At 44.0% G+C, this 16237-nt stretch overlaps 1 protein-coding gene across 4 annotated transcripts in view; it reads right to left on the bottom strand.

Annotated features, from left to right (window-relative positions):
* Positions 1-16237, bottom strand: part of PRUNE2 (prune homolog 2 with BCH domain) — a 182521-nt gene that overhangs the window by 13831 nt on the left and 152453 nt on the right. For all 4 annotated transcript variants that reach the window (XM_075128716.1, XM_075128717.1, XM_075128718.1 and 1 more), the window contains exons 12-13: positions 12711-12887; positions 5433-5535 (exon numbers count right to left, since the gene is read on the bottom strand). In XM_075128716.1, coding sequence (XP_074984817.1) covers positions 5433-5535; positions 12711-12887 — 280 coding nt within the window. The remainder of the gene's footprint in view (positions 1-5432; positions 5536-12710; positions 12888-16237) is intronic.

The raw sequence follows: 16237 nt of genomic DNA, 5'->3' as shown, positions 1-16237 counted from the left end.
GAGCAATCTGCTGAAACGTTTGTTAGAAGCCTGTAGACGTTAGCAGAACACTGCAACTTTGCTCTGCAATAGTTAGAAATTGGCTTATACCCTGAAGCATGAAGTTTAATATCCCTTGCAAAAAATTTTGGACTCTACCATCCAGCCCTAGGGCTGTGTCTTTATAAAAATGGCAGGGAAACCTTTACCTATGTATTTAATGGGCCTTATCACTGTTGTTTTTGAGCACCTCACAGTCTACTCTCCTCCTTTAAATCCTTTCTTAAAATATTGCTCTTCCAAACAAGAATCTGAAGCCCAGTTCTCACCTTCCGGGAGTATTTGTAATCCCATTTTAAATAAATATAAGGATACATTAATTAAATTAAATTCATGGAACTACCCAGACTAGTGTCACACTTCGCTACTGACTCACAGTACTTTTTATTGCCTTTCTTCCCTTTTGCATTTCTATGTTGTCTACTTAGGCCTCGACCCTGCAAAGACTCATACATATGTTGAACTTTACGCACTGTGAGTAATCCTGTGGAATTTAAAGCTGACTTCTCATTGCAGTGAATCGTCAGTGGGACTACGCACAATGCCTAAGTTTAAGCAGGCGTGTAAGTCTTTGCAGGACTGGGACCTTGGAGAAGGGAGCAAGTCTTTTTATGTGTATAAAATGCAGAGGATTGGTGGGTGCTATACAGATAGTCAATCATAATAAACATCAAGAATAAAGAGAGAGTGATTTATAGATTTTAAGGCTAGAGATGACCATTATGATCATCTAGTCTGACCTTCTGCATAACACAAGCCATAGAATTTCACCTAGTAATTCCTGAAGTGGAGAGACTGCTTCCTCCCTGTTTCCATAAGTGAATGCTATTGTGATCAGTAACATGGCTGAATTACAGCAATTGCCATTTTAGGAAAAAACAGCCACCCTTATGATGCCTGGCTCCTCATCTACCTCATGAGAATGAAAGATTTTTTTTTCCTTTTTAATAAAATAAATTGTGGGTGAAAGGAAATGTCTTAATGACTGGAGAGATTCTTCTACAATGCTCTACTTGAGTTTGAAAGCACAAACTGTCTCTTCAGACTTCAGCAAATAGTTTTAGCGGGTTGTGGACTGATTCTTGTGTGGAACTTGTAACTGTTTGCCTCTAACATGCTGAGGATTAAGCAGCTGCAGTTGAGACAGCAGGCATTTCAGTCTGGGTCTGCAGCATCCCAGGGAAGGGCATCAGCAGCTGCTGTCTCCTGGGGTTTGAATCTTGGCCCAGACTCTCAGTATCCAACCGGATTAGTCAAGGTAACAAATTGATGACAGAAAGCTTTGATGACCCAAAGGGCACTGTAACCACAGTAGGTAAAGTATGTAAACAACTAAATGCCCAATTGCTGGTCATAGATTGTAAAATCACTGATATGGAGCTGACATCTGGTGAATACAGCATTCCAGTTGCAGGATTACCTATGCAAAGTACTTTGCTTAAGGCCAAGAAGTGCTAGATAATAAAATGAGGGGATGCAGGACTCCCCGAGATTCCTCATACAATTAACTAGGAAGAATTTATGCAAATATATTTATAGCCTGTTGTACTAGGGATCCATATACTGACATCTCTTTGGTTCCATGCACATACCCCTACCCTGCCACAAACAAAATAAATGGGTGGCCAGATACTTCCTCTGTAGTTTCACTACCCTGAACCTCTGTGTATGAAAGAAACAGGAGTCTGCCAGTTGCAAGACAAGTTGAAGACACAGGTCTAAATTCTGCTCTCATTTACACTGGTATAAATCTGAAGTAATCCCAGTGAAAACAATGGAGTTAAAAAAAAAATGGACCCTGCTGATAGCCTTGAGTGGGGAAGCTTTTAAGTCTTGAAGGCAATGAAATTATTTGTTATTTACTGTAGCATCATTGAGAGAAAAATCTAGCTCTTAACCCTTAAAGACTCCTCCTCTATAAGTCTATCCTGATTACACACAACTTTACTTAAAAACTGAGGGGTTCAACTAAGTCACAGAATAATTGTTCAATCTGAGTCATAATTATGCTCTGTTGTTTTTTGCACCTCGAGGATGCTACTCTGTTCGTAGCTCAATTGACTGCTGGTGATGATAGGTCGGATTTAGATGCAGCAGCTCCTTTCAGAAAAATACTAGTAATGGTCTGAACAGGGAGGAAATCAAGTGCTGTTGTTTTTCTGTTTGTGGTGTTGCAGGCAGGGGTGCTGGAACAATTTGCATAGTGGGGGTGCTGAGAGGCACTGAACCAGGCGGTAAACCCTCTGTATGATGGAAACCACTTCAAGCTGGGGGGTGCAGCAGCACCTCTAATTCCAGCACCTGTGGTTGCAGGGTTTCTTTTTTGCTCTATTGTGTTTTGGTTACCTTATTAGGGTATGCTTCAAATATGATCCACCATTAAGCCTTATATTGTATGGGTCATATTTTATCCCGAGCTGAGACAATCTTTCCTATGAATTAGGCATGAACCCCTCATTTGTGTTCCGGGGGACGGAACTGCAGGGAGTTGTGCTTTAATGGTCAGGTTCACCATTTCCTTATGCAGCAGCCTGTGTAAGGCCAGGCATTGGTTGGCCTTTGAACTGTGCAAGCTCACCAGGACTAGATAATACTTAATCCTGCCATGAGTGCAGGGGACTGGACTAGATGTCCTCTCGAGGTCCCTTCCAGTCCTATGATTCTATGACTTTCATATTAATCAGGTTTGTGGACCTTGGAGGCTCAGCCAGATTACGATTTCAGTAGCAGAGTGAGGCAGACTGGAGACAGCTCAGGGCAGCCATTGCCTTCTCCAGCTATTTGCTGCCAGAACAAGTCGCCATTAGGAGTTACCTTTGTTGTTAAAAATTAAAACAAAGTTGGGTTCACTTGGTCAAATTCATATGTCCTTCCTCACTGGCAATTGCCATTCGTAGTGCCCGACTCAGAAGCAGCTGGAGTCGGGAATCGTCCTAAACTTTTTGCGGCAGTGACTGCAAGGGTCCCATCCAGGGAAGGTAGGGGAGAGGGGGTATCTGCCCCCTCCCCCCAAGTTTTGTGCCACATTTGGGTGAAGTTTGCATCAGGAGGGAAGATGCTGCCCTCCTTCCCCCGCTGCCCTGCTCCACTGCAGTGTGCAGCCGCTGCCCTGCCCCTGCCACCTCACCACCGAGCTACCACTGGCCATGCTGCTTGGGACCGGGAGCCTGCCTCCTGATCTGCTGTGCAGAACTGGCCGCAGGCTGATGTTGGGGAGTCCCCTTCCTCCTGCCCATCGTGTACTCAGGTGGGCAGAGCGCGCCCCTCGCCCCAGCTCCTGCCCCACGGATCTGCCCCCTCTGGGCCAACTAGAGACTGAGCACATGGCCGGCCCAGCAATAGCAGCAGCACCCCTTTGGATACAGCCCCTCCCTGCACCCTGAGCTACACCCCTCCCGGTACACAGCCCCTAGCTATCCCCAGAGCTACATCCCTGCCTGCACACAGCCCCTAGCTACCTGTCTCCCTGCACTCTGAGCTACACCCCTCCCGGTACACAGCCCCTAGCTATCCCCTGAGCTACATCCCTGCCTGCACACAGCCCCTAGCTACCTGTCTCCCTGCACCCTGAGCTACACCCCTCCCGGTACACAGCCCCTAGCTATCCCCTGAGCTACATCCCTGCCTGCACACAGCCCCTAGCTACCTGTCTCCCTGCACCCTGAGCTACACCCCTCCCGGTACACAGCCCCTAGCTATCCCCTGAGCTACATCCCTGCCTGCACACAGCCCCTAGCTACCTGTCTCCCTGCACCCTGAGCTACACCCCTCCCGGTACACAGCCCCTAGCTATCCCCAGAGCTACATCCCTGCCTGCACACAGCCCCTAGCTACCTGTCTCCCTGCACTCTGAGCTACACCCCTCCCGGTACACAGCCCCTAGCTATCCCCTGAGCTACATCCCTGCCTGCACACAGCCCCTAGCTACCTGTCTCCCTGCACCCTGAGCTACACCCCTCCCGGTACACAGCCCCTAGCTATCCCCTGAGCTACATCCCTGCCTGCACACAGCCCCTAGCTACCTGTCTCCCTGCACCCTGAGCTACACCCCTCCCGGTACACAGCCCCTAGCTATCCCCAGAGCTACATCCCTGCCTGCACACAGCCCCTAGCTACCTGTCTCCCTGCACCCTGAGCTACACCCCTCCCGGTACACAGCCCCTAGCTGTCCCCTGAGCTACATCCCTGCCTGCACACAGCCCCTAGCTACCTGTCTCCCTGCACCCTGAGCTACACCCCTCCCGGTACACAGCCCCTAGCTATCCCCTGAGCTACATCCTTGCCTGCACACAGCCCCTAGCTACCTGTCTCCCTGCACCCTGAGCTACACCCCTCCCGGTACACAGCCCCTAGCTGTCCCCTGAGCTACATCCCTGCCTGCACACAGCCCCTAGCTACCTGTCTCCCTGCACCCTGAGCTATACCCCTCCCGGTACACAGCCCCTAGCTGTCCCCTGAGCTACATCCCTGCCTGCACACAGCCCCTAGCTACCTGTCTCCCTGCACCCTGAGCTATACCCCTCCCGGTACACAGCCCCTAGCTATCCCCTGAGCTACATCCCTGCCTCCACGCAGCCCCTAGCTACCTGTCTCCCTGCACCCTGAGCTACACCCCTCCCGGTACACAGCCCCTAGCTATCCCCTGAGCTACATCCCTGCCTCCACGCAGCCCCTAGCTACCTGTCTCCCTGCACCCTGAGCTACACCCCTCCCGGTACACAGCCCCTAGCTATCCCCTGAGCTACATCCCTGCCTGCACACAGCCCCTAGCTACCTGTCTCCCTGCACCCTGAGCTATACCCCTCCTGTACACAGCCCCTAGATATCTCCTGCCTGCACCCTGAGTGGTTTTCAAACTTTTTGTGCTGAGGCACCCCTCCGCCCCCTTGAGTTATAATTTTTGGTTGTGTCCCTCCTTTTATCTGCAAAAAACCTAGAGTTTCCAGGTTTCTAAGTAACCCTTGGAATCATGATTAAAGTTGTCCCTCTCTCCCCCCCCCCCCCCGAATCTGAAATGGTGCCCCTGTGTGACAGTCTTTTTGTTCTGTGTCTATGCAGCACCTAGGACAATGGGGCCCTGGTCCAAGACTGGGACTCCTAGGTGCTACGCAATACAAATAATAATATTTGAAAAATGAACTGAGGGTTAAAGGCAGGAAAGGCTGCTCTCCCCTACAAGTAGGACTGGCACTCACTGGTGAAGTGATTTAATGATTTTAGAGCCAAGGAGTGCTTCACTGAGCATTCTACCTGAGGCAGTTTTTCCCCATAGCATTCAAGTCACCCCCTTTAATATTCTAAATGATCTCTTAATTAAACACAGCTTATCTATCAGTACGTAATTATACGTATTAACGCAAAAGACTGTCACATTGTTCACACATATCACTCACAGGAAAAGATTTTCCATGACATAGTTGTAATCAGCTCGACTGCTGTCTGGCAGGAAACATGCAGCAAACACAATGATGGCATTTAGACCATCACCATAGTATCCTGTGGAACAAACAAAAAGGCATTTGTCTCGCAGTAAAGGCTCTTAACAAGATCATCTTAAAAAGAAAATAATTATGGGAGGCCTGGAATATGGTGATTTTTTTAATCTAATTTTTTAAGCCTAATGGAGATCAAGTAAATCCTTTTGTTTAAGCCCAGTATTTAAAATCCCAGCTACCTCTGCCGCCAGCAGAGATGGAGACTTGGTATAGTCACAAGGGGGGCATGAGTTGGCTCCCATAGAAGGGAACAATAGCTCAGGACAAACACTGATTGCTGTAGTTAATCTAAAGAAATGACAGGTTTCAGAGGAACAGCCGTGTTAGTCTGTATTCGCAAAAAGAAAAGGAGTACTTGTGGCACCTTAGAGACTAACCAATTTATTTGAGCATGAGCTTTCGTGAGCTACAGCTCACTTCATCAGATGTATACCGTGGAATCTGATTTGTGTCCATTTATTCTTTTACGAAGAGACTGTAAAAGAATAAATGGACACAAATCAGATGTCAAGAATTATAACAGTCATAAACCAGTCGGAGAACACTTCAATCTCTCTGGTCACGCAATCACAGACATGAAGGTCGCTATCTTAAAACAAAAAAACTTCAAATCCAGACTCCAGCAAGAAACTGCTGAATTGGAATTCATTTGCAAATTGGATACTATTAATTTAGGCTTAAATAGAGACTGGGAGTGGCTAAGTCATTATGCAAGGTAGCCTGTTTCCTCTTGTTTTTTCCTACCCCCCCCCCCCCAGATGTTCTGGTTTAACTTGGATTTAAACTTGGAGAGTGGTCAGTTTAGATGAGCTATTACCAGCAGGAGAGTGAGTTTGTGTGTGTATGGGGGTGGGGGGGATGTGAGAAAACCTGGATCTATGCAGGAAATAGCCCGACTTGATTATGTAAAGAGTTGTCACTTTGGATGGGCTAGCACCAGCAGGAGAGTGAATTTGTGTGGGGGGGTGGAGGGTGAGAAAACCTGGATTTGTGCTGGAAATGGCCCACCTGTTGATCACTTTAGATAAGCTATTACCAGCAGGACAGTGGGGTGGGAGGAGGTATTGTTTCATATTCTCTGTGTGTATATAAAGTCTGCTGCAGTTTCCACGGTATACATCTGATGAAGTGAGCTGTAGCTCACGAAAGCTCATGCTCAAATAAATTGGTTAGTCTCTAAGGTGCCACAAGTACTCCTTTTCTAAAGAAATGAAAATCACCAGAGCTTTTGACATATCAGTTTGGTGACGAGACGGCTGGGAGAAATTTAGTTGTAGGGTAGAGGTGGTTAGAAGACGATCCTGGAAAGGGCAACCCTGACTGAACTTTTCCCTGGACAGGAGTCATGCAAAAACATTCCTACAGAAATGCAGAGGTGGTTTTTTGAATTTAGTAATGAACACCTGGATAAACAGGTTAGATGTAGGCGCAAAAGAGGAATTCTCTCTGTGCAGCGACTTATCAAGGAAGATCAGAGAGGACTAGCTTTTTAGACATGTAAGAGTAAGAGCATTCTTTTGTCTCTAGAACTAAGATGAAAATGTCTTTCATAATTTAGCTAATAAGAAGGTAAGTGAGAGAGAGCTGTATTAGGCAAACTGGTCCTTATGTGTTAATTCCCTTTTCTCTCTGTTTTCAATCTTGTTTTAAGGAAATCTGCTGCTGGGTGGGTATTTCAAGTAGACCGCTCCTCAAGGGAGAAAAGTTTTCAACACCTAAGGAACAGGAGGCAAAAGGATTTCTGGAGATTAATTCCCACCCAGTCTCAGTCAAAAGGGCATGGGCAAAGGTGTCCTCTCCCAGCAAGGAGTTTGCCCAAGTGCTGACCAGTTGAGGTGGTGGTCGGGCTGGTCACACATGCATACACCATCTCTCATTCAAGGATCTCAAATGTTTTATAAAGGACAGAAAATATAATTATCCTCACGTTACAAATGGGCACACTGATACAGAGAGAGGATCAGTGACTGAGAAGAAAAATGACAGGTTTCAGAGTAGCAGCCGTGTTAGTCTGTATCTGCAAAAAGAAAAGGAGGACTTGTGGCACCTTAGAGACTAACAAATTTATTTGAGCATAAGCTTTCGTGAGCTACAGCTCACTTCATCGGATGCTCACGAAAGCTTATGCTCAAATAAATTTGTTAGTCTCTAAGGTGCCACAAGTCCTCCTTTTCTTTTTGAGAAGAAAAAGGTTCACATCAAGCCTGTGACCTGGATCAGTCTCCTGTCTCTAGTGCCACGGTTTATCCATTGAACCATATTGCTTCAAATCCTCACTTTGGAAAGTAGTCTGCAGAAGGATTTCAGTTTTGTTCTCCTGAATTTTTACAATTGAAACATGTCATATTTGATAAAATATAATTTATCTGAATAAGACGATTGGCAGAATTAGCATATATTTACATTTGCAATTATCCAATTAACAATGCTAATCACAGAAGTTTTCAAAGTCACACAGCAGCTTGCATTATTTCAAACCAACAATTAAATGTGCTTTTTCCTGAACTTGGAGTAAGCAGGAGAAAAAAGGACAGCCAACTCTCATGTTTGTAAGATCTTCATATTCAGAGGCCTTCAAATGAAGGAATAACCCAGTCTTCTAAACAGGAATTAGAGGAGAACATTGAACCCCCCTGTTTTATTCTTCCTTTTTTTCAGACTTAAGTACCAATCTCAAAAGGGAGAGCAGCAACTGATACAGTCTTCAACTGAGACAAGGTGGGTGAGATAATATCTTCTCTTGGACCAGTTTCTGTTGGTGAAAGAGACAACATAGCCTTCAGCTAACCAATAACATGAGCTGTATTAAATCAGATTAGCTGTATTAAATAATGGGCTATATTAAGTCCATACATTCAAGAACAAGGCAGTATTTTTCTCCTCTTCTTTGAAAGTTGGGATGGGATTTACTTGCTTACATAAATTAGGAAATGTCTAGGGATTCCCTATACAACTAACATAATGAAATCAAGAGCCAATCCTTTCAACTTGCCCAGGAGCTTGGCATTACCAGGTCACAGTGGCAGATGTGTCCAGTATTTTATACAGCTCTGCTAAGGGCATTATCTTGCAGTTCCACATAAACCCAAAAAGATAATGTGCACCTAACCACATAGTTTGATCTGTGGAATCTTTTTTTCTATCACATATTCTTTTTATGCTGTCTTATGGACAAGCAATGTTCATGCGAGACAGTGGTGCTTTTTAATCCTTCATCAGAAGACGCTAACAAGAGTTGGCACAAATTCCTTGCCCATTGTTCAGTGGAAGCAGCCAGACTGATCATTGAGGAATTTCCCCAGGGGCTGGTGTGGAAGGAAACCTCTGCCCTTGGCTGAAGAGCTGTATCTACTATCCATTCCTCTCCACTCACACTCTGGTCACCGCTCAGATTCTGAACACCACCATCCCTCTCAGGAATATGGCCAGTGAATCCATGTAGTGGTCGATCTATCTAAACTCTAGTTAATTTATTTCTCAAGCACCTTTCTTTGCTATCTAAGCAGACAGGCTCCACCAGCCCTACTCCTGCTCCTGAATATCTATGCAAAGGACTCTGATGGAGGTGGACTTTGTAGTAATGCCATACCAATTGCTCAGGCTCTCCAAATCCTGCCTCATACATATGCAATGAAACTGCATCATTTCCACATCTGCAGCTGCAGGAGGGAAGGATCTGAGTCTTGATAAATAAAGGTTGTAATCTCATTAACTTCAGGGGGGTCAGGATTTCACCCAATGTTTCTAAATTGGTCAATGTAGTGTTGGTGTGTATTGCTGATTCTTATGTTTCCTTTACAAGGATTAAACTGTTAAATTCTAGCTGCAATCATTTTGAAAGCAAATCATGCAGTTTCAAGGTGATGGGCTAGAAGACTTAGTAGAGGTTTCCAGCTCAGATTTGTGTGGTTCTTTACAAAACTTTGCATTGGAATGAGTACATTTGTCACACTTTCCTGTCTGAAGAATAAGAAGATGCCAGACAAAAATTCACCAAATAGCATGCAGCTTGCTGTTGTGGGTGAACATGTCATGCACATATTGCTGATAAAACCATCAGCCACGTCAAAGACAAGGTGCTCACTATCTCTTAGTACACAACAGCCCGGAGAGAAGGAAGATGGCAGAAGCAAAATAAGGGGTCAGTTTAACAGGTTATTACGCTGAAGAAAATGGTCACCACTTCCAAAATGAGTGCTAAAGGCGAGGCAGGGCCATTTCTCTTGGAAACAGTATTACCATAAACTACTGTCACAACAGACAGCTTCATTTCTACTTTTGGCAGCTTGCCAGATTCAGTTAGTGTCACCTAATTTACTGGATCTTTCAGGCAAGAATAGGATGGACGAGAAAGTTGAAAGCATGTGTCAAACAGGTCTGAGGCAATGCACACTTGTTATAGAGCTGCACACTACTCACCTTTTCTTCATTAAGGTTAAGTCATCATTTCTGTTACATTTGCTCAGCAGAGTTGCATTGATGTAAACCTGGTATAATGCCATGAAGAATCAGACCCAGAGCACCTAAATGGTGGGGAATGGGCTAGACCACTTGGCTTTCACTCCTGGAGAGCTGAATTTAAATCCTAATTAGTTCATACATAAAACTGAATTGAGTGGTCTGGTCCCCAGTGGAAAACTGTCCATGATTACAAAGCCATCACAGGATAAGGCGGAATTCCGCACAGAAGGCAGTTCCTGCTCAAAAGCTAAGTTAGCAGTAATTTTAACAGTAGGATTGTGTGACAAAGAGCCTGTTCCTGCTCCCACTGAAATCACATGACAGTCATATCATTGACTCATTTTCATTTTAATAGAAACTACTGTAAATGCATATGTAAGGGCACTAATCTGGAAAGTTGTGTAAATGTTTTCATAGTATATGCATCTAGAGTGTTTATTTGGCACATACATTTAAAATGTAAATAAATACCACTAGCAATGTTGCAATTCTTTCTGTTTTTCTTCCTTAATTATACCATCCATTTATGAAATACCTTCACGGTCTTTAATAGTGGTGTTATGGTTGAAAACTGGTTTTTCTGGATGTTAAAATGACTTTTCTAACTTATGATTAATCCTTTTGTACGCTGAGTGATGTAAGTCTCTGCAGGCTTTAATATAGGTCACATTAGATGATCATGATGGTGCCTTCTGGCCTTCAAGTCTATGAGTGATTGATGTAATTGTAATTCTATTAACTTCAAGGGAGCTATACTGGTTTATACTAGCTAAGGATCTGACCCTGAAAATGTAGTAGAAATGATAGCTTAAATTTCAATAACACTGCTAGTGAGCAACACGACAACAGTGGAAAAACTTGTAAGACCTCAGTGGTTATACTGTGTTAACAACCATTCAAAGTTAATAAACAGCACTCCCATTAATCTTCTCATATGCATAGTGTATCAAAAGGGATCATGAACCTGATATGTCAATGGAAAGACATTTTTATTTATTTTTAATGTTCTTATTTTAAGTATCTATGGTAACAAGTCCAATGGGGTAAATAACTTGGGCTGGCTTAGTTACTGTATCAACACTGGCGGTGCTTTTAGGTTGTTAGTGACCAGAAGGATTGAGGAAGACCTGACCAGACCTCAAACAGAGTCTGTGTGGCTTGATAACTTGTCTCTCTCACCAGAAGAAGCTGATCCAATAAAAGATGTTACCGCACCCACTTTGCCTCTCCAATACTACAAGTACACAGCTTAAATTAGGTCACTTTCCTAGTTATATTTGATGGATTTGTCTAACAATTACCAAGTATGCAAGGAACACAAAATAAAATATTTGCTGGGATTGCTGGTGAAAGGCTGACGGCTGATGCTCATGAATGGCAGAAAATAACTTTAGCAATGTTCCCGGTTAATCAATGGCACATATGCTGAAGCCACAGGGAAGCACTGCATATATTACAGGCAGTTTTTCCTTTAACCGCACCTCCTATTTGGAACTGTACACCTTGCTCTGGAAAAAGGTTGCAGTCATGCACAGAATAAAAGTAGTTTAATGACTCATGGAAGAGCATACTTCATGAGGCAAAAATGATTACAGCTATAACCTACAGAGTAGATTTTTCAGTACAGCTGGCTATACAAAAACCAAAGCATTCACTCTTTACTGAAAGGGAATTTTATGCTATGAATATCATGCTGCTAATAAGGCATTTATATTCGTTTGTTTACTGTTTGAGATGCTTAGGTGTTTAAAGTACCTGTCACTGGAGATTTTTAAGCGCAGTTGGACAAACACCTGTCAGGAATGGTCTAGATAATACTTAGTCCTGCCATGAGTGCAGGGGACTGGACTAGATGACCTCTTGAGGTCCCTTCCAGTCTTATGAGTCTATGATCGTCTCACTTCTACCTTTCCCAGGTTGAATCAAACATTAGGCCTGACTCAGGTAGATCTCCCTTTACACCAGTTTTACACTGGCTGAAGTCAATTTACTTCATTGGAGTTACTTCTGATTTTCCCCAGTGTAAGTTAAAACAGAATCAGGCCCATTGCCTCTCCCAGAAATAATTCAGCACAACAAGGAATACTGCTGAGCGATATAACCCAAACCCCATATCCAGTCTCTCCAAGTGAACTTCCAAACTCTGAGGGTTAAATTCACCCCAAATTCACCCATGGAACAGAAATATGAAAATGATACCGCCTTGAACCAATTGACCTCCCTATATCTCCAGAAAGATTCACCCTGCAGGGAGGGTAGGTGGTATTTCTATACAATTATTCTCCTATGGGGTTTCTGCCACAGATGAGGCTTTAAGTTCCACTGGGGGCTCTATATGATCCCAGCTGGCAAAGACTGCTCAGGAGATGTGCTGAGTCAGGGCATCCTATGGTTAAATTGACCATGTCCCTTTTCTGACAATACCACTAATTTTTAGGTCTATGCTCGTGGCCCGCTGGCCCTTTGATGGACAGGAGTTTGCAGCTGCTTTTTTGCCATCACAGTCTCCTTCTCAGTGGACTTTCGGCTCTGCACCTGGGTCTTCAGCAACAGCAACCCAGGCATGAATCTGGCCCCCTAGTATTTACTGTAATGTGAGGGTCTGAGCCAACATGTTGTTTATACGGGTGGCTGAAGAATGAACTCAGTTTTCCCACTGGCTGACGAAGCATGATTTTTCACATCACCCTAAAAATGCTTTTAGGAGTTCCCTACCTCCATGGGAAATAACTTTTTTGTAAGGCTCAATGACTTTCATATCAATCCTCTGCTCCTGTTCTCCAATCACTACCGTTCTCCATAACCTGTTGTCTTGTCGCTCTTCCTCAGCAGTATACTCCGGAATGGATTCAGACTCTTCTTGGAAAACATCCCTAACAGCTGCTTGGTCTTCTGAAAACAATAAAACAGCACATATTACTATAGCATCTTCATAATTAGTGGTCCAAATTTGTAGTAATTCAATGAACTCAACTTTCCCTTTAAAGCCATTAGTTAGTCTGGATTTACAGTGCTATAAATGAGAACAGAATTTGACCCTGTAACAGCCACTTGGTCAGATCTGCCTCCCTTTTCGCCATTTTGAACATGATAGTAAATAATCACAGTGCAGAATTGCCTTTACATTTTTCTGGTAACAAAATGCAATGTAACACTCTGATTAGCAACTTGCAGTGCCTATTGAACTGCTGCTCTTCAATGATATATGGGCTGCTGGTGTGATAATTGTACCAAAAAGTAAAGTACAAAGTGAAAATGGAAAAATTAATCCCTTGGTCATACCAGTGCTTGCCAGGGTTGGGGGGAAAGGGGGGAGGAGGAGAGAGGAAGTAATTAACAATAGGGCTGCATTGTTCTCAACTTTCTTTCCCTTTTCTCAAGTGTTCCTCCTATTTTTTGGTGGACGTCAAAGAGGTCTGAAATGGAGAAATACCCAATTAAACCAAACAACATTCTGAGTACTACTCCACATCCAAAACCATCAGACTCAGATGACGATGATAGTGCATTGCACTGCCACTACTCCACATGGCTGTCTGCTCGAATATATTAAACAAAATTTTCAGGGTGTGGATTTTATTCTCTGTAATCCCTTTCATCTAAGGATGAAGTCTTTGTCCCCTGCTAAAAGGAACAAATAGAAGCACGGATGGAGGAACTACAAACTCCCTTCCTTCATACTTTGCATCCAGGAAGGGAGCAGCAATGCAGCCTGACCACCACTATGGGCATACCTCACAGGGTTGTGATGCACTGGTCCATAAAATTCAGAGCGCAGCAGCCACACTCAGATACAAAATCCACAGAGGACTATGGAGTCCCTCAGCACAGCCCCTCTGTTTCCTTGTCCCCCCAGCCCATGCAGGGTGTCACTGTATTTCTACTACATTTTGAGAGTTGCATAGTGTCAAAAGATGCTGCAGAATTTAGTTCTAAGTTAGGAGTAGATAGATTAACAGAGTAGCAAGGGACCAGAGTTGGTTTCTGATACTCCCGCGAGTATGTCAAGTAATTAGCAAAACATATATATCCATTCTGCATTGAAAAGCATGGCTGCTAATGTATGTCTAATTGTATCTCAGGTTGCCAGATTTAGTGGCTGGCTACATAAAAATTAACATATGGTACTAACTTCATTTGTAGTTGGAATTACTTAATTTCTTTCCCTAGCTAGTGAGTACAACGTAGGATTTTTGAGTGAATCTGTTCCTCTTTTCCATCTATTTTTTATTAATCTTCCTGGAGCATTTTAGCATTGTGAACACACACCACAAATAAGCAGGCAGTCTGAGCAAACATCTCCTGGTCAGAAAGAGAGGAAACAGCCCAGAAGACACATATGGCAGAAAAGCAGAGAATTTGTTTCAATGCGTGACACACATAAATAGCATGCTCAGTCTTAGGTGAAAAGACTAAATATATCTAGCAAGGAGATTTGGGGGGAAATGGAAGCAAGGTTTTAAAGCCTAACAAAAAAAGCCAAGAATCTAATTAGTTTGGCTGAATCACCAAATATAGTTATAGTTTGTATTTATGTTGACATATCTGTTCTGTTTAATGCAGCATTCCTAACTGAGCTAATGAAGGCACACTATTCTAATACAAACAGCGTCCACATTAGCCATGCATATTCATGTACAGAACCACTGTAGTTTTGCCCTGTGTCCATGCTAGCACGGTCTCCTGGGTATTTGTCCTGCAGTTCTTGTCACAACTTCCCAGGAGCAGTAGTTTCTGCGCATGGCGGTTTGAAAGGCCACAAGTGTACTGTGGGGCAGTAAGGGGAACATTATCTGAAACACTTAAGTCTGAACTGTTTAGTGATTTTTGTACTGGTTCTAAACCAATGCAGGCTGAAACAGCTCCAACTGAACTCATACTGGGTACTCGAGACAGGATTTGTGGATGGTGTGGATTGCACTCTCAGCAAATTTGCGGATGATACTAAACTGGGAGGAGTGGTAGATACGCTGGAGGGGAGGGATAGGATACAGAAGGACCTAGACAAATTGGAGGATTGGGCCAAAAGAAATCTGATGAGGTTCAATAAGGATAAGTGCAGGGTCCTGCACTTAGGACGGAAGAACCCAATGCACAGCTACAGACTAGGGACCGAATGGCTAGGCAGCAGTTCTGCGGAAAAGGACCTAGGGGTGACAGTGGACGAGAAGCTGGATATGAGTCAGCAGTGTGCCCTTGTTGCCAAGAAGGCCAATGGCATTTTGGGATGTATAAGTAGGGGCATAGCGAGCAGATCGAGGGACGTGATCGTTCCCCTCTATTCGACATTGGTGAGGCCTCATCTGGAGTACTGTGTCCAGTTTTGGGCCCCACACTTCAAGAAGGATGTGGATAAATTGGAGAGAGTCCAGCGAAGGGCAACAAAAATGATTAGGGGTCTGGAACACATGAGTTATGAGGAGAGGCTGAGGGAGCTGGGATTGTTTAGCCTGCAGAAGAGAAGAATGAGGGGGGATTTGATAGCTGCTTTCAACTACCTGAAAGGGGGTTCCAAAGAGGATGGCTCTAGACTGTTCTCAATGGTATCAGATGACAGAACGAGGAGTAATGATCTCAAGCTGCAGTGGGGGAGGTTTAGATTGGATATTAGGAAAAACTTTTTCACTAAGAGGGTGGTGAAACACTGGAATGCGTTACCTAGGGAGGTGGTAGAATCTCCTTCCTTAGAGGTTTTTAAGGTCAGGCTTGACAAAGCCCTGGCTGGGATGATTTAACTGGGAATTGGTCCTGCTTCGAGCAGGGGGTTGGACTAGATGACCTTCTGGGGTCCCTTCCAACCCTTATATTCTATGATTCTATGATTCTATGACACTGTGATTGGCTATTGATGTAAATCAAATAATTTGATTCAGACCCTATTTTCTCACTAGACACAGCTTTGTAAAGACACAAATCCCCTAGGAAGATTTTCTTCCTACTCAGCCAGTCTGATTTCTGATTTAAAAGGGTGTTTTTTTCATGTGAGGTACATGGAGCACTTAAATCAACCTGAGGCTGTTTTTTGCTAATCTGAGTAAAGGAATAAATTCCCTGAGCAGAGTTCTGCCAGTTCACATAGACATTTCAGGTCCAATCCAGGACATAACCCTCCAAGTATAAGAAATAATAGGAATGGACACCTTGAACTCTTTAAATTAATGGTACTTGGCATATGGCTCATAGTTAGTGAGTAAATGATGAACTGTCTGATTTAGAAAGTGACATAAAAACATGGGGCCAAA

This window comes from Caretta caretta, chromosome 5, assembly GCF_965140235.1.
Source record: "Caretta caretta isolate rCarCar2 chromosome 5, rCarCar1.hap1, whole genome shotgun sequence".
NCBI lineage: Eukaryota > Metazoa > Chordata > Testudines > Cheloniidae > Caretta > Caretta caretta.
Note: the sequence above shows the minus strand (reverse complement) of the source record. Positions and strands in the feature narration are given on the sequence as shown.